The sequence below is a fragment of the Phycomyces blakesleeanus genome, assembly GCF_001638985.1.
Source record: "Phycomyces blakesleeanus NRRL 1555(-) unplaced genomic scaffold PHYBLscaffold_9, whole genome shotgun sequence".
NCBI lineage: Eukaryota > Fungi > Mucoromycota > Mucoromycetes > Mucorales > Phycomycetaceae > Phycomyces > Phycomyces blakesleeanus.
The window spans coordinates 1210111-1228067 of NW_017265142.1; the positions used below are offsets into that span (position 1 = coordinate 1210111).

The 17957-nt window shown below is 34.8% G+C and overlaps 6 protein-coding genes across 6 annotated transcripts; 3 read left to right on the forward strand and 3 right to left on the reverse strand.

The window, feature by feature from the left end:
- Window positions 1–226: 226 nt before the first annotated feature.
- PHYBLDRAFT_67602 (hypothetical protein) lies at window positions 227–2047 on the forward strand (the record flags this gene model as incomplete). The annotated part of the gene is made up of 8 exons (XM_018441818.1): window positions 227–379; window positions 457–467; window positions 728–1004; window positions 1119–1196; window positions 1293–1403; window positions 1469–1599; window positions 1672–1826; window positions 1935–2047. The coding sequence occupies 8 exons, from the start codon at window positions 227–229 to the stop codon at window positions 2045–2047; spliced, it is 1029 nt and encodes a 342-aa protein (XP_018292516.1).
- A 101-nt stretch (window positions 2048–2148) lies between these two features.
- PHYBLDRAFT_112040 (hypothetical protein) lies at window positions 2149–3614 on the forward strand (the record flags this gene model as incomplete). The annotated part of the gene is made up of 5 exons (XM_018428259.1): window positions 2149–2343; window positions 2424–3032; window positions 3103–3221; window positions 3280–3423; window positions 3494–3614. Coding segments are annotated over 5 exons (1188 nt in total), but the record flags the coding sequence as incomplete, so codon positions are not given.
- Window positions 3615–4785: 1171 nt separating this feature from the next.
- On the reverse strand, window positions 4786–5531 carry PHYBLDRAFT_167886 (hypothetical protein; the record flags this gene model as incomplete). The annotated part of the gene is made up of 3 exons (XM_018435739.1): window positions 4786–5131; window positions 5247–5413; window positions 5502–5531. The coding sequence occupies 3 exons, from the start codon at window positions 5529–5531 to the stop codon at window positions 4786–4788; spliced, it is 543 nt and encodes a 180-aa protein (XP_018292518.1).
- Window positions 5532–6019: 488 nt separating this feature from the next.
- Window positions 6020–9018, forward strand: PHYBLDRAFT_67599 (hypothetical protein; the record flags this gene model as incomplete). The annotated part of the gene is made up of 8 exons (XM_018441817.1): window positions 6020–6052; window positions 6303–6324; window positions 6826–6990; window positions 7063–7070; window positions 7935–8003; window positions 8416–8506; window positions 8616–8738; window positions 8852–9018. The coding sequence occupies 8 exons, from the start codon at window positions 6020–6022 to the stop codon at window positions 9016–9018; spliced, it is 678 nt and encodes a 225-aa protein (XP_018292519.1).
- A 1767-nt stretch (window positions 9019–10785) lies between these two features.
- Window positions 10786–12836, reverse strand: PHYBLDRAFT_144924 (hypothetical protein; the record flags this gene model as incomplete). The annotated part of the gene is made up of 3 exons (XM_018431321.1): window positions 10786–11099; window positions 11260–11968; window positions 12120–12836. The coding sequence occupies 3 exons, from the start codon at window positions 12834–12836 to the stop codon at window positions 10786–10788; spliced, it is 1740 nt and encodes a 579-aa protein (XP_018292520.1).
- Window positions 12837–13607: 771 nt separating this feature from the next.
- On the reverse strand, window positions 13608–15913 carry PHYBLDRAFT_78835 (secreted flavin-containing polyamine oxidase). The gene is made up of 6 exons (XM_018443391.1): window positions 15659–15913; window positions 15364–15553; window positions 15177–15214; window positions 14877–15108; window positions 14585–14752; window positions 13608–14510 (listed from the first exon to the last, which is right to left on the reverse strand). Exons 1-6 carry the CDS (start codon window positions 15861–15863, stop codon window positions 13850–13852), a joined length of 1494 nt encoding a protein of 497 aa, XP_018292521.1. The 5' UTR covers window positions 15864–15913; the 3' UTR covers window positions 13608–13849.
- Between the last annotated feature and the right edge of the window lie 2044 nt (window positions 15914–17957).

A 17957-nucleotide genomic window follows, 5' to 3' on the forward strand; every position in this document is an offset into this window, starting at 1 on the left:
TGTTTGGGAATTTGTATCCAATACAACAAAATACTTCGGAGACACAAAAAAAAACTAAAATGGAAAAAGAAAGAATGATAGACTTAAGCAGCTTTTTTTTTTGTCTTTCTTGCTTTTATACTTTTTGTACTGAAACCCCCCCCTTCCAATTTAACAAGAACTTCAAAACTTTCTCTTTCCTTTATTTTTTTCTTTCTTTCTTTGTTTAGATTCGTTTCATCACAAAATGATAGATTGTACCTCAACATTCGAATCTAGCAGCTCTAGTCCTATAACAAAAGCACGCATCAGGCTCACCGAACCTTCAACCTCACTTTCCAATACAACCCTCATGGCAGACACTACTTCTGCACCATTATCTCTAGCTGATGGAGAAATGGTAAGCAACAGATCCCGATAACAATACGATACGATACATTCTATTATACTAAATTATTCAATCTATAATCATATCAGGCCTATGACAAGTGCATGTGTTGCAGTAGGCAAGTAATCGTAGTCATCCAAACATAATTCAATTCACTTCAATTTTATTTTATTTTATTACATTATATATATTATCCTTGTTCATAACTTGCATCTCTTTTTTTTTTTTTTACTCTATCTCTCTTTCTATTTCTCTATATCATTCTCTTTCATCTTCCTTTTTATTATTATAATTTGCTTACATATTTATTATTACTACTACTGTTATATATATATATATATCTTTAATAAACATATAAAGTGAGTTGAGATATCCACAGGCCGTATGGAGATTTCGTTGTCCAGTTTGTGACACCATCAACGATCTCAAACCTCGATTACGTTCTCAAAAGACCCAATCACCAATCTCACTTCGACAACTCAAAAGAATCGTATATGAATGTCGATTGAAAGAAAAAGCTAAGAAAGTCAAAGGAACCGTGGATGAGAAAGAACGAGAACGATTGTATGAGCCTGTCGAACGACTGGTTGATGTATTATTTGGTAGCTGGATTTGCCTGAACCAAAGCTTTGGAAATGTGAATATTAAAGATTATTGGAATCGAACCAGGCCAGATCTTCTAATTGAGCGAATCCAACATTTTTCTTTCTCTTCTTTATCTTTTTTTTCTTCTTCTTTTTTATTGGCTTAGGGAAAAGAAACGACATTGCAGGACAGTGGAGTTGCAATGGAGGATGTGCGAGATGCGTATAGTATTCTATTGAATTTGGTATTCATCTTTTCCAATTTGATTATATTTACATACACATATATATATGGGTATATGCAGACTACAAATAATAATCAAAAATCAAAAAATATATAGCCTGTAAATGTGATCCGTGCGATGATGACTGCTACAGATCGATTGTTAAAACGACCTTGCGTACCACTCAGCCGGCCAAGTGACATCAAATTCTTTCTAATGATTCTCGAGGTTAGCCAAAAGATAGATTTATTTGCTTGGTAAGCAAATTTTCTCTTGCTAATTATGTTGTATAGAATCCACTTTTGACCCAACACAATTTCCCAGCCGAAACAAAATATCACCACAGTCTATTAAAACGAGTGTTTGGTATGCTCAGTTGCCTTGACAATACATGTCATCAAGCACTTGTCAATTGGTTTGCAAAGTATGATTTAATTACATTAAAGAAAAAAAAAACAAAAAAGTGATAGTATACTAAATTAAATGGATGTTGTAGATCCAATACAACTCAATTGAGTACTCTGGTAAATTTAGTGCAAGCATTTGTCAGCCACAGAATTACCCGTGCGCGTCGAAGCAAACTTGAAATGCCAGCAGCATATGAATCTGACTGGAAGATTGCCAGTGCCGCTCGGGTAATGGCTCTTTTGTGTAAGTACTCATCTATATGTGTGTATATATATATGCGTGTGTGTGCATGAGTTTAATTTGCGTTGATCTTTTTTTTTTGGGGGTATTGTTATAATCTATTTTATCTAGTTAGAGCCAACCACAAATCAAAAAACCTTGCTCTCTGTGAGTTCTACAATACAATGGTAGATTACATTCACCTAATGGGAGACTATGGCTCTTGGCAATCAAGATCTGGGTAAGGAAAATTAATCAATAAACACGCACACACGTATATATATGGGTGTATGTATAAGGACAAGGAAAATTCATAATCTTACAAAATATTCTCAAGGACAGGAAGTTTGCATTTTGCCAGTATCCATTCTTGATTAGTATGGGGTCTAAAATGCAAATTATGGAGGCAGATGCTAAACAGCAAATGGAAACCAAATGGCGGGAGGCATTCTTCAATATGATTTTCCATCAAAAGGCAGTAATGCCATACCTTGTCCTGAGAGTACGCCGAGAACATCTTATTGAAGACTCGCTTCGTCAAGTAAGTAAAAGACGATTCAATACAATAAAATCTTAGTGAAAATGATTGGTTTTGCTTACTATGAATGATATGCAGCACAGCTTGCTCAAAATGAACTAGATCTTAAAAAATCACTCCGGATTGAGTTTATTGGCGAAGAAGGCGTGGATGCAGGAGGACTAAGAAAGGAGTGGTTCTTACTTCTCGTCAGATCTCTATTCGATCCTCAATACGGAATGTTCACTTATGATGAAGACTCCAATCTATGTTGGTTCAATCCGGCTAGTTTCGAGAACAAGGATCAATATTTTTTGGTGGGTGTCGTGCTTGGCCTGGCAATCTATAATTCCACAATTCTTGATATACACTTGCCTACCGCATGTTACAAGAAATTATTTCACCAGCCTGTCGATCTTACGGACTTGGGTGTATTTCGTCCGTCTTTGACACACGGGTTCCAGCAACTTTTGGAGTTTGAAGGCGATGTTGAAAACGTGTTTTGTCGCTCGTTTGTTGCCGAATTTGAGAATTTCGGACAACGTAAATGCGTCTCGCTTTTACCGGATGGTGCTCAGAAAATGGTGACAAATGAAAATCGACAGGAATTTGTAGATCTTTACGTAAATTATGTACTGAACTCAAGTGTTGAACGACAATTTGATGCTTTTCAACGTGGGTTTTATCATGTTTGTGGAGGAAATGCCCTTTCGGTAAGCAATATATTATGTAAAAATCAAATCAAAAGTGTAGATAATGGCGGATTAATGTGATCTTTGCTAGTTATTTCGCCCAGAAGAGATTGAATTGTTGGTGCGTGGTAGTGACGAGCCTCTTGAGATTGATGAATTAAGAAGACAGACAGAATACAATGGGTTTGAGGAAGATGAGCGGACAATTGTGTAAGTAGTGGTGTAAGTGGGTAACATATAGGATTACTGCTAACCAGAATACCGATAGCGATTTTTGGAGTATTATGAAGGAAATGGAGCCTGAGAAACAACGTCGTCTTCTCATGTTCTTCACGGGAAGTGATAGAATTCCAGCCACAGGAGCATCTAATATGCATCTAAAAATTACATGGGGTGGAAATGTTCTTGACAGGTAGATATATATGGATATACCTGGGTGTAGTAAATAAAGATATAGAAACTAAATGTATATGCTTTAATAGACTTCCTTCTGCGCACACATGCTTCAATCAGCTGGTTCTCTACAAGTACGAGAATAAGAAAAAGTTAAAGCGCATGCTGGAAATGGCAATGATGGAGAGTCAAGGGTTCTATGTAAAATAGTTTTATTTAGATATGCTTCTGATGACCTTTTGTATGATGTGGCATTTATTATACTACTTGTTATTTCTATTTGTCTTGTTTATTTTTATTAAGCATATAAGCTCATTCTTTCTGTGCTTAGTCTTCATAAATTAAAGAGAGATATTATACGATCTGTCTGAGAGAAGACGTAGATTATGCAATGCTTCTTAGATTTTAAACCTTTTAAACGTTTAATGAGATCAATATCCCAATACAGCCATTATTGTAAATAATCATTGATTACTACTACTGAATCTCAAAATAAGATAGAAATTTTAAATAATATATGTTTTTAAATATGTATTCTTTCCCATAGTATTAGTAAATATCTTTGTTTCTTTTGTTTTATACCTCTTTTATTTTTCTTTTTTATTTATCAGACCTTATTTTCAACTTATTGTAGGATTATTAATTACTAGAACTTCCTTTTATCTAATCATGTTTGTTTTTTTGGTTTTTTTTTAAATAAATCTGTATCTAATTATTCTTTTGCCTAGATTATTATATGTGATTTTTTTTTGTATTTAAGAGTAAAAAATAACCAAGTATCCAATATTTGATAAAGTCCTTGTGAGAATCGAACTCACCCTCTTTTCCAATCAAGATCAGAAAAAAGGCACCAGTCATGTCAACCAAGGTTAACTAGACAAGGACCTAAATATATGTATATATACAAGAATCCCGAAGGTATTGAAGGTGTTCCGAAGAACAAATTCAAAGACAAGGGCTTAATCTTCAGTGATAAATGATTACAGGATCATTTTACACCTTCGACACCCCGTCGATTTCATATAGTCTGTATGCGATTTTTTCCTTCCCAGTATTAACATTACATGTAACCCGATCAATCAAGACCAAGGTCAGCTAGTATAGTACTAGGCCCGAGAGCCAGGGTGTACAATTTGTACGCGGGAAGTATATTTTAGCATTGTCTAAAACCCAGAGATGCGACTTAAAGACGTTCGGTCACATTCTGACAAGCGTGACTTTGTAGCACTGGCCAAATCGACCGACTACAACGTTGCAGAGGCTTGAAGATAAGAAAAATACTTGCGTACTTTACTTCTTGGTTCGTACAATACTGGTACCATCAGTAAAAAGAAAATGACCTGACATCACGACGGTCTACTGCCGAACTCTGGTCCAACCTTTATGGTAAGGTTTGGTCCACCCCAGACATAAGTCTCTCGCACGGGCTGAGTGGCTTGAAAAAGAATGTCACAACAGCATACTCCATAGCTTTACTGCTGCGCGCACCAAACTTGTCTGTTCTTCTTTCTTCGCCTAACCTCAGATCTAGAATAGATGCCAAAGTTGCGGAAGAGCACTCCACGGCCTCACACGCAAGGGATGAGAAGGCTTCAATGGAAGGTTTCGGGCTAGTTCGTCTGCGTTGAACAGCGTTACTCCCAAGCCATGTCCACCCGCTGCCGATGCAGGGGGTTGGCCAAATGGGTGGTGGTATTTCATTGGCGCCTCTAGAAAGAAGCTCCCACCTAAAGACGCGCCCAAAGGCTCCCGTCTGTGACTACACCCCACTTGGCCGCGTCTATGTTTGACTTTGATATGTGGAGACTGGAGCCGAATCGGACAAGTTTGGTTTTTCTTTACTGAACGCTGAGAGGCCCATACCCCCTAGTTGGTTTGGTTGAGACCAGCTTTGGTGTAAACACCTCCGCTTCTGTCTCCAAGAGGCTTACATCAATCTCCCCCATTAGACCGAAATCTAACAGAAAAGACTGAATATGGTAATTGTATACCATGTGTAGGTGCATGCGCTTTTGGAATGTACATAACATAAAATGAATAAAGAAAATAAGTATAAGAAATAAAGCATGGGCAGGAATGTAACATTAATGTACTTACAATCTCTACGACCACAGAGCGTGTACGCATCACACTACGAATCAAGCATTCATACACTACTATTATAAATAATAGCAGAAAAAAACAGCCTCAAGATAAATCTCATGGGTTTCTTAAACAGTATAAACCTTGTAAAAAGAAGAAGAAGAAGAAGAATGAAAAATGAAAAAAAGAGTTAATGTAAAGTCAATGTTTTGGTAAAGCATTAAGTAATGCATAATGAGTAATGGTGTTGCTTGAGTAAATTGGTTTTTTTATCAAAAAAAACGCGTTTTACACGTAATGCTGTGTATAAAGAAGTGGTACTTACTTGATTGTTCCTAACAGTGGTGCTTAGAGGAACAAGAGAAAAAACTAGACAGCAAGTTCCTCAGTACATATTTATCTCTTTTTCTCTCTATCTCTCTCCCTATAAAAAATTAAGGGGTCATTGGCGTTATTTGTTATTTGTTATCAAAATAATACTATATCCATATTTGGTTAAGCCTAAATTCTTATAGAAATTCCTTGACTTTCATATGCCAAATAGTTTTTGTATTGAAGACCTCTTGGTATTATCACTTTGCAGCCTATACTAATAGTAGATATGTTTTATAATATAGTTGATTAAAGACATACAACCACCAAGTTGCTTTAAAGAAGCTTTGTAACCAATGCTAAATTGTGTGTATGTGTGTATGTGTGTGTGTGGCTGTGTAATAAGATTTATATGATTAAATCATGCATATGTTTTATTTTTAAAGATCAAAATCAAATAAAAAATCAAGTATTCTACAGCTATCATTTTTTATTTAATTAAAGTACGTCTCATATTATAAAAATAGTAAGTTTAAAGATTGTATTTTGATAGATAAAAGTTCTGAAATAATAAAGTAAAAAGGAAGCAGAGGTAGAGTCAAAGCTCAATATAACTGGGGTAGACAGACAAAAAATAAAATAAAAGTTTAAGCAATATTGAATAGCTAGTATTCTTTCATTGTAAATTGAATTGAAAAAAATCTGTTTTTGATGGAATATATACTCCATAAGGCACAAGTCCCTAAAAAACCTGCAATAAAATATTTTCACCTGATAGAAGAGATGGTATTAAGGGTGGGCAGGAGAAAATATTTTTTATTGCGGGTTTTCTATGTCTTGCGTACTGTGGCATTTAAGGCGACCCAATGAGAGATAAGAAATAATAAAAGACATGAATTAATTGAGAATATATAACTAGGTACTGGCAGTACCAAAATTAGGAACACATTTTAGCAGGGATATAAACTCCAAAGAGGGGTTCCTTTTAAAAACTCGAACAATACATTTATGGATCCATAATACACAGAAATACCAGACCAAGTCGGTCCTAGTATACACAAATTCTGGCTGGTGCAGATTGTAGAGCTTTCGGATATTAGGCGAGGAAAAAAATCCAGAAACAGGTTCTATTGGCGGTTCTATTGCTCAAGAAGTTTTCATTTTTATTTTGAGAAAAAATCTTGCTACAATGGTAAGAATGATTAGCCTATAAACCTATTTTTGGAAGTTTATATAATGGTTTGATTTGACCTATCGTACATAGTAAGACAGGTAAGAGCAGCTACCAATACCATCATGTACAAGATAGCTTAGAGCATCTGAAGAAACAGTGGATAGCATAATCTATTAGGTGGTGATCTAAGAAGAAGCAATATTTTTCAAAAACAAAAGTTTTTGTATAAGAGCAATAGTAGCAGGGTATATCAACGTGGTATACACAGCGCAATTGAGTGAAGAACAGTCTTCTCAGCTAGATACTGATTCCTTCTTGCAAATAAATCTAGAAAGTTAGAAATCTCCAGAACTACTATACATCAGACATACATACACTACACATTCATACAGTGTAAGTCAACCATTACACTATAGAGATTCGAACTAAAGGGATTTTAATAGTAACAGATAAAAACAATATTATTCTGTCTATTTAATAAATAACACTCTCACAGTATCTACTTTTCCCAGTATTGAGCATATAGAAATTGGCAATTTTTTAATTCAATGTAGATTTTTCTTTATCATTAGTTCACTTGCTTTAGCCCTTGATGTCAGTATTTACAAATGCAATTAAATCCTTTGATAAAACAAAGAATACAAAAAAGAAAGCTTATAAAGAAAAACTAAATATTGCCAATATATAGTATTAGAGTTATGTATATGTCTGACATGAGCCGTCTTTTGATCAACTGGGTGGATAATAGTCCGATTGATATCTTTTAAATATATTGAAGCGTGTGTAGTATAGAACTTTAGGAAAGGTTGATTGTTTTGTAGTTTAAATGGTAGATTATGAAAGTCGATGAGAGGGCTTTAAAGCTTTTAAGTGTTCGAAAAAAAAAGAAAAGTCATTGGAAGCATGTAGGATTACAACTTAGTAAAAATACGCATATATAATATACTACAATACTGGATGTAGTATTGCAGCTTAATATTCTTGAATCATTATGTTTAATATTAGAGCTAGTATATAGAGCACATCACAAAGTATGTATAAGTGAGTTTGCTGGTTTCTATCATTGCTTTTCTATCCTCTCACTTTATTTTCTTTTGATTGCTTAAAGTATAGCTGCTTTCCATCAGTTCTTTAGCGTTTCTGGTGTGCTTACAAAACATTTATATCACATTCTTCTTACTCTTTCTATGTTGACTCATAGAACCAACTGTTATCTATTATTACAAGGCATTTTGGACACTAATATTATTTGTCTAATAAACAAAGAAAAATAAAAATAAAATTATACCGCCTAAAGAAAATATTCCATTTGCCTAATTGTTTGTGAGAATAGTCTCAATCTCAAGTTGAACAAATGTAGCTAAAGTAAAATCAAAACAAGCTTTTATATTTTATTGGAAGTCCGAATTTCGAACTCTTTAAAGGTAATTACCCGATATGTAGACAGGGTCTCTGAAACAGAAAATGTTGCAAACTCTTCCATTTATCCTCATTACCTTGATTACAGGTGTTGTCTCTCAGAATTGCCCTAATGGTGTGTTCTAATTCAAAATAAATTTTATAAAGTGATCATTTTAGGACGACATTAGAATCAACAAACTTAATCTCTTTATTTTTTGTCTTTTCTTCTTTTTTTTTTATAGGTGAAGGCTATTATTGCGGAATAGGAGTTGCCAAAGATGCCATGAGTCTTTACATCTGCACAGAACTCAATGGCTGGCAAATTTCCGAGGTGTGCCAGTTTGGCTGCGAGGAAAATCTTCCAGGTAAATATCTCGTTGCTCTACTAAGCTATATTCTATTCTATTTTTATTTTATTTTTGCATAGAGTCATTAACCTATTTATTTATTTATTTATTTATTTATTGTATTTATATAGGCTTTCCCGACCATTGTTTCCAGCCAGTATCCCCTTCTGGCTATGAGGAGACAGCTCAAATTATATCGGCATCAAATGATACTGTTACTCAAACAGCGAGTACAAGTGCAGAGGAGAGTATCAATACAGAAGTACCGCAGCCAGATACTGTGACACCCATAGTATGAAAACATCATACGCAAATACATATTAAATATAAGAAATGCTCTTGGAAAAATAATAAAGATGTCTGTGAGGAGATGCCTTTTTAGAATAAGTCTAAATATCAGCATTATTATTATTTTGAAATAATTTATGGCAAACATAATTATTTACCATTAGCGTTTGCCTTTCTTTGAAACACTGACTTGATAAGAAAAAAGTTTATATAGACATATTTTTGTTCTATAGAGTATATCAAGCACTTTATGATTTTTGAATTTTCTTTATTTCCTATTCTAACAATCCCCCTTTCTTTATTAGAACTATCTATTTTACAGCCGTGTTTTATCATGCCGGATATTTATGTATCAAATATATTGCTCAAATCAATAGCTATTCAAGGCTAAATCCTTGGTTCATGTCTTGCTCTATTTTATTTTATCTTATCTTATTTTGCTATGGAAAGTATTTGCTCGTTCTCTCATAAGAAGTTCGATAAAAAGGTATTTTAATAGAACAATTGATCCAAGGGTATATGCATATCAAGCCAGTATAAATTTTACTTTTGACCCATGTTACTAAAGCAATAAATATCTCAATCTTTTTTAAAAAAAAGTCTTCGTAAACAAAAATAGTGAAAAGGGTCAATTGATATAAATGTGAGTTTCTTTCAATATGTGGTATGTGAAAAATATATGTTTTATTGTATCCGTGAATTGTGATGAGCCAGTGAGATGGTAAATGCGGTTTTTATTATGGATATCCTTCTTCGTTTTGTTTTGTTTTTCTGGAGCAAGTATGAATTCCGTAATTTGATGTATATTTCATACTGAGAAATTTCAGAGCTTGTCAATGCGAAAACTCAATAATGATAAGCAAAAGACTTTTTCATATGAGTTAAGCTGTCTTTTTTTATTATGCAGTTAAGCTGTCTTTTTTTATTATGCAGTTAATTATAGACTATGATAGAATACCAAAAATCTTTGTTTTGCCTTTGTGATATCTAAGCATGGCGCTTCTTTCAAACATTGATAGTCTGCTGTAGTACCTAAAAGCATAAACACTATGGTGTAAACATAACTTTTAAGATATTTCAATTGAATTCAAGAGACTAAAAGGGAAATAAACAAGCCAGCAATTGAATATCTGAACGAAAGAATGACTTTATATATTATCTTTGGATTCTTAATGAGTTATATATCACAACTGTTAGCCACCATTTTAGTCTTGCGGAACTTTCTGTCTCTTAGCAGTGTGTATGTATGTATGTGTATGTGAGAATAATGCTGGCAGTCTCCCTTATCTGTCATCTTGTCTTTTGTTTTTATAATTGAAGCATTTTCTTTCACAGATATTATGCAGCACTTTTAACATTTTCAGGTTACGATGTCAACGATTTGTTTGTCATGCCTGTCCTTACTCTTATTAATACCTTTATTCTACGATATATGTATGCATATGTTTAAAGAGATCGAGAGCTATACATAAAACGTAGGCGGGCGTGAATAAATATGATAAGAGAAACTTTGTATATTCTGTGGCTACTATAAACTTTACCCACAATATTGACTCTATAATGTACACTCGCTACAAGAATATAAAGAGTTTATAAAAATCCATTTCTTGATGAAATTGGTAATATCCCGCTAGTTTTCGATACCAAATAGCATACGTATATATGGTATAGTATAGAGTCTATTCAGTTTTCTATAAATTGCATTTTTTTTATTGATATAGCTACAAAGGGGTTTAATAAATAAAGGAAGAAGAAAAGGGAGATGGAGGGACATATTTTACATGAGATTACAAGCAGGATTACGTTGCTCTTTAATCTTTTGGTTAGAGTACTGACTATTATGACTATGGTGATGATGATTAGTTGCATTGCCGTCTATAGGTGAGATTTGTTCAAAATATTCTTTTTCAGCAAGAGCCTTTTTTTCGTCTCTTAATCTGGTATGTGCGGCAATGCTAGCGTCTACAGGGTGCCCGCAAGTCTTGTCGAGTTCATAGAATAGGATATATGAATTCTTGGATAGTTCACGGAACACTTCTGCGGAATTCTTTCCTTTGATGGTTCGCACTCGTTGATTTACATCCATATCATCTAATCACCAAAAATATTATAGATACATTCACATGTATTTTAGTATACTGTAATTCAAAGCTTTCCACCCACATTAACGCACATAAAAGCATGTCTTTTTTTTTGGTTTGTGTTGATAGGTGTTGTATCTTTTCTATTTTTTTCTTTTTTTTTTACATACCCAGCTTCAGCCAGTCAGATTCGTCTTCGATACCCAGACGCACAAATCCAATGTAGTGGCCAGAGTTAGGTGAGGATCCAATGTGACACACTGCGCTTCTAAGGCGCATCACAAACTCTATTTGCTTGTTACAAGTGGGGCACACTGGGGCATCTGCATTCTGATTTACGAATTCGTTGAATGGAACAGTTGCCGGAATTTCGACCTGAGTATGTAGTTTGGTACAGCCACCAAATTTATCATACTTATATCGCTTCAGTACAATTGGCAGGATCATGTTGGAATCCGGGAAGGAGTTCTCAGCCTGTGTTTTTATGGATGTTCCTTGTTCATTCGTTGCACTGTAGAACGGCAAAAGTTCAAGAACCTGCCAGGCTGTTACATCAACTTCTTCCTGATGATCTTTCGCTTCCTTATTCTGCCTCTCTTTGTCCTTTCTAATCTTCTCCTTCAATTTCTTTTCTTCTGGAACATCATCCATGAGATAGTTACTTGTGCTTTGAGGAGAGATCGCATAAGCACTATAATCGATCTGCCGCTTAACTCCGGTTACCATGCTGTTGTAGAAATGGTTGATAAGCACACTTTCTAGCTGTACAGATTTGTTTCTGCCATCGCTATCTGGAAGACTAAGCATTAGAAGTCGGTCTGTCATCACACGATCGTCGTCAGAGTCCTTGTTGGCTCCGTGGAATAAGCGGATTTGAAACTAGGACATCATCAATCCCCCACATTTTCATTTTCACTTGCTTGATTAATTTTCTTGTTACAGTAACAACAACCAAAAAATAAAACAGAAATAAAAATAAAGATAAATGGAGAACAAGAGAGAGAGAAGAGAGAGAGGACAAGATTCTTACCGGAATAAAGGGCAAATCAAAAGTTTCAGTAAGGAACATAAAAAATTCGCTAGCGTCTTCCTGAGTCCACACCCCATCCTTATTCTGACCATGCCATGCACAGTCCTGCAATACTTTTCGTAGCCATTGCACAGAATCCCCTTTGACTAAATGTCCTTTGCGCAGTGTATTGACAAACAATCGCAAAAGGGCCTGGAGCTTTTGTTTCTCGACAACATCGGAGGTTGTATCATAAGTCAGGAGAGGATCAAAGGTAGTCATGTTTGCGTACATGGCAAACAGCAGACTGTCGATATAGCAACTAGTGTTTTTGTCGTTCTCACTGCCCAGTAACTGTGTCTCAGATTTTGGCAGAGGTCTGAGAATACCATGAGCGGCTTCTTGATAGTCTTCCAGATCGACAATGGCTTTTTTCATATCCCATTCATTTGCCTCTAGCAGGCTCTGGAATGCTTCTTCTTCAAGGTTGACTGCCAGGTGCTCTTTGGCGTACTCATTCAGAGTTGTGATCTTTGCAATGTGCTCATCCAGTAAACATGTAGCTTGTTTTGTGTCTTTGTTGGGGTGCTTCTTGTGATGGTAATGAGAAAAGAATCGCCAGATTTTGAGTCGCTTCTTGTGAGACTTTTTCTTGTCAGAGACTTCCTCATCGCTGCTGGACAATGAAGGTTTGAGGATTGGTGGGATTCCGATAGTCGGCTCAAGTGAATCATACATTGGAGATAAACGAAAGTTGTATAATAGAAAAAACCGAGATATTTCCATTTTGAGATTTATGTGACCGAGGATCCGTCGGGGAGCCAAATCAGTTGTCGATTTATTGGTGGTAATGGTATAGCAAAGGCATCCCTTTTTTTTGTTTTTGTTAATTTTTTCCTCGTTGCATAAACTACACATTTTAGGCGAACTTATTTGGATATTTGTATTTTTTTGACTGATTAAAAAATTTCGATAGTTATTTATTATATACTTTGAGAAGAGGTACATATTTTATTTTATTTAATTTAATTTTATTCATTCGTACAAGACAACAAGTATTTCTGAATTTTCTTATATATATATATATGAATTTTATTGATAATGGGCATCAATTGATTGTATTGTTACAAGAAGAAGGAAAATGACATTCACAATTATAATGTTGCCATGGAGTTTCGGTGATAAATATGCACACAGCAATTCCAATGGAGTATAGTTTACCAGAAGTGTAGCACAACAAACCCAATCGAAGCTCAGAAGGACAGAATGACTGTTTAGCTATTGTGTACAAAAATTGGTTACAATGGTCGTACATGATAATCCACAGTCATTTATATAAAAGAAATATACGCACATACACACACGCATGTATATATAGTGTGTATATGTATATGTATATAATAATAATTTGATATTAATATACTTGATCAATATATAAATGGAGAGAAAGGGCTCATTGAACAAATAAATAAATAAACCACCACAGGCAGACATACAACATACAATAATGAAGTGTTGAAAGAAGAACAAAAATTTATATATACTAATAGTAGTATATATATATATATATATTATATTATATTTCATATATGTGTATGTTGGGAAATAAGTAAGATGAAATTAAATAAATAAGTAATGGAATAAAATATAATGGAATAAAGTGAAATTAATGCTAATATTTAAAAAGACTTCTTTGACTGTAAAAGCCTGTAGCCTAAATTAGAATATGGTAAGGTAAAATTGTCGATGATTTATCTACGGACAAAATCTGACTTCAAGTTGACATTGTTGATTTCGGGGTAGTAAGGAGCTGGTGGACATCTTCCCTTGATACACTGGGCAACATTGTCGCCAACCTCAGCACCGCTAAACCAGGCACCTTGCAAGAATCCAAAGTAATCCTCAGACATGGCTTCACCGGCAAAGAAGAGGCGGTTGTTGATAGGGGCTTTCATGTTGGCGTGGTGCTCTTCCAACTCTCCGACAGGCCAGTTGGAGTAACTGCCTCTGAAGAGAGGGTTCGAATGCCAACGAGGAATGAAGATTTCGGTGGGCTCTGGAATATCTTTTCCGTACATTGTCTTCAGGACCTCCATAATTTCGGCCTGAACTTCGCTGTCTTCCATAGACTCTACGGTGTATGACTGCTCCTGGGTGACAGTAACAAAGAAGATGTTTGTGTCTGTATTCTTGGGCAAGAAACCAGGGGCATTGAGATTCTGCCATGCGGCATAGTATCCACGCTTGTCGGGATCAGCATACACAGAGAACTGTTCATCGCCCCAGAACTGGGTAGGGAAGTTGAGGAAGATCTTGGTGTATGTGGCCATGTGGAAACCGTAGATGCCCTCCATCTTCCAGGCTGGCAAGGCTGGACTCCATTCGACATCATGGTTTTGCAAAACACCAATACTAAAATCCCCCATAAGAATAAAAATAGCTAATGAGATAAAATGTATTTTTTTTTCTTTGTGTCTACAACTTACGAGAATGTACTGATGGCATAGTCAGCCTTAAAGATCTCATCTTCAGTGTGAATAGTGACTCCACGCTTGTTATGCTCGACCTTTGTAATGGTACTGTTGAGTTTGACACGGCTGTCATCCTTTTTCAAGAACAAATTGGCTTCTTCCAAAAAGATGTGCTTGAATCCTCTAAAGAAAAATAAATCAATTAAAAGTAGTGTGAGTAATTGAGATCTTACGAAAAAGAAATTATCTTTTTTGTGTGTGACGCTGTTGTTTCTTTGCCTCTTTATATCTTCTTTTTCCTTTTTACCTTGGGTCAGTGACAAACAGATCACCATCACTGTCAGGACCAAAACCAGTGTATGTCCAGTTGGAGTTCTCAACAGAAAACTGCATAGAAGACACTTCTGGTGTTTCTCCCATTTCCCAATCAAATACATAATATTCGATTGCCTTCTCCATAGGTGTCTGTGGGAACCAGCCCGCAAGATCAAGACCAGCACGGGCCGAAAGATCGACTTGGTCATTCTTGATTCTCTCAACTATATACATATGATAGCAATTAGTATGTTTAGCGAATATCTTTAAATTTGTATTAAATGGTACTTACATGAGAGTTCAGTCATTCGATCAGAAGCTGCCATAAAACTATAGGGGGTGCGTACATGTTTTTTTTTATAGAATATATAAATAAGCAAATATAAAAAAAATAGTAGTTTTTTTTAGTGAGTGCTACCTACTAGATTTAGGACCAAATTCTACCACTATTATCACTATTAACTTTTGTATGAACTTACGCATTATAAGTTTCAGAGGCATCTGTTTTGCCATTTTCATCAAAGAAAGCGAGACTGTCGCCGTCTGTCACTGATGTAGTCAGGTTGTATTTCTGACGGAGCTGGTTAATGGGGTTGTCACCGAGACCTTGGACCCAGTTACAGCCGGCCTCTACATTGATTCCAGCAAAAGGAACATCTTGGGCTCTTCCTGTAATAAATAAATAATTGAGCAAAAGGTAAAACAAGTTTTGTTTTAATGGATTGAATATAAAGAAAATAACAACAATTAATCAATTAAAGTAGTAATTCTGACCTCCAAGTATTTCTCTGGCTTCAATAATGACAAAGTCATCAATTCCGGCGTCTGTCAAGTGGCGAGCAGCATTTATGGCACTCACGCCACCACCAAGAATAGCAACCTTGGATTTGGTAATCTTCTTTGCATCAACCTGGCCATAGAATGAGGTTGCCAGGGCGAGCGAGAGGCTGATTGCAAGGCTAATGGAGTGGAATTTCATGATTGAAATTATTTGCCAGTTACTACTGTGATTATAATTTAAGAAGAATGGTGAAGGAGGTTGTGTGTAGAAATGTCTTTTATATTGAAATTTATCTATCGTCGTGTAACACGTATTGTCCTTGTATCTGATTGCATAGTTATTTTATTTTATTTTATATATAAGGAATTATTTATGCACTCTTACTTTTGCCCTGAGTAAAAAGAACTTGCTGGACCAAAAAAAGCAATAAGGAACAAGGGGAGAGGAATAATACTATGTGGATCTTTAAACTGATCTTCTTCTTCCTATTCCTCTTCTTCTATTCATATTATATCAAATATACAACAATCTGATTAAATTTAATGGCTAATATTTATACACCCACAGTTACAAATATACATATTATCTTCCAAGCCATTGCAATAAACACCAATTTTAATTTATTTATTTATTTTACAAAAAAAGAAGACTATGTTGTTTATGGATCAGATAACACCAATCTTATTAGTCATCTCGTCCTACAAGAAGCCTCAGAGAACTGGGTTGATTCGTATTAAAGCTGGTTATTAATTAGTTTCCCACCACCAAACTAAGGTTTTTTTATTATTATTATCTATAGCGCCCATACATAGCTCCACTCTTTACCTTTATCTTTCTCTCTCTTTGTTCCTTTATCTTTCTTTTTCCTATATGCTTGTATTTGTGTTTTTGTCTATCTTTGCGCGTCTGTGTCTGTCTCCTCGTTTTTTTTGTCGATCAAAATATTCCTTATTGAGTTCAAAGCTTCATATTTTATTTCTCTCTTTTAGGTTCAGTCTGCGCACATCGGTAAAAATAACAAATAATAAGTTTTGCGGCAAAGAGATCGATTATAGACTTCCTAATGGATTTCAAACATCTTGAAAAAAAAAGCATAACCTAATAAATATAGAACGGGTCTAGAAATACATTTGGTTATATCTTCTTTACAGAATATAAAATACATAAAACTTGTACACATATCTAATAGACTATACATAACTAATTCCAGTCCTCCCATACTGAGTCTTAAACTAAGTCCAAAAAACATATATGTATACACTCACTACAGACATAGATATAGACTTGGAGATATACAAAATGTCATATAGTACAAGATACGCGTTATCTTGTAATTCATATTTCATTTTTAAAAGCCAAAAGGACGAACACATTATTATTACTATTATTATTATACTTGGTTTATTATGTTGTGTTGTGCATACATGTATACCTTTGATCTACTGTAGCACACGGTTCCACAATAAAGATGACAGTTAAAGATCAGAACAAAACTGCTGGGTATGTTTGTGTAATATATTATATGGCGGGTATTCTTTAACTAAAGAAGAAGTGGGTGAAGCAGCTCAAGCCGAGATATCCGATGACCCGGTACGGGCATCTTCACAAAATTAGTAGGTGCGCTTTACAAAATAGTTAAAATTCATTATTTTTTTAGAGTAGTTTAATCCAAACATGAACACGTTTTCTTCTTCTTTCTTTGTTTTGCTTGACTGACATATTGGAAAGCTTATTAACTATAAGTTAGGCCTTTATTCAGACAAGAGTAATGCCCATATTTTACCCGTATTTAAAATATATTCATTGGCTTGGGATTTATTCAATAATAATAGACATACCTCTCATATATATCCTCAAAAAACCATTTGGATATTATTAGACTCTTATAATATTTATAAAGACGTGTATGTATTTATTGCTGGCACTGGACTTATTCGTGTTATTCTTATGGGAGAAATCTGAATCTCAAGCATGGAAGATATGTTATATATATATTAAGGAGTATTTTTTTGCGGGTGCTAAGGTTTTTGTTACCTTTGACCGTCCAAAAAAAAAGTATGTCAAATGTACTTATACCTGGCTTTTATTATTCCTATTATTTAGCAATAAATAATAGATCGTGTTAAAATTTCTAATTTATTGCTCCAAAAAAAAGAAAGAAAGAAGTAAGGGCAAATCATGTCTCACATAGTTTTCCTGGCATATTCTGTTCATATTTTCTCCATGATATATCGAATAAATAGGCTGTATCCCCGTAAAAATATATTTACAGTAGCTATAGCTTACGCATAA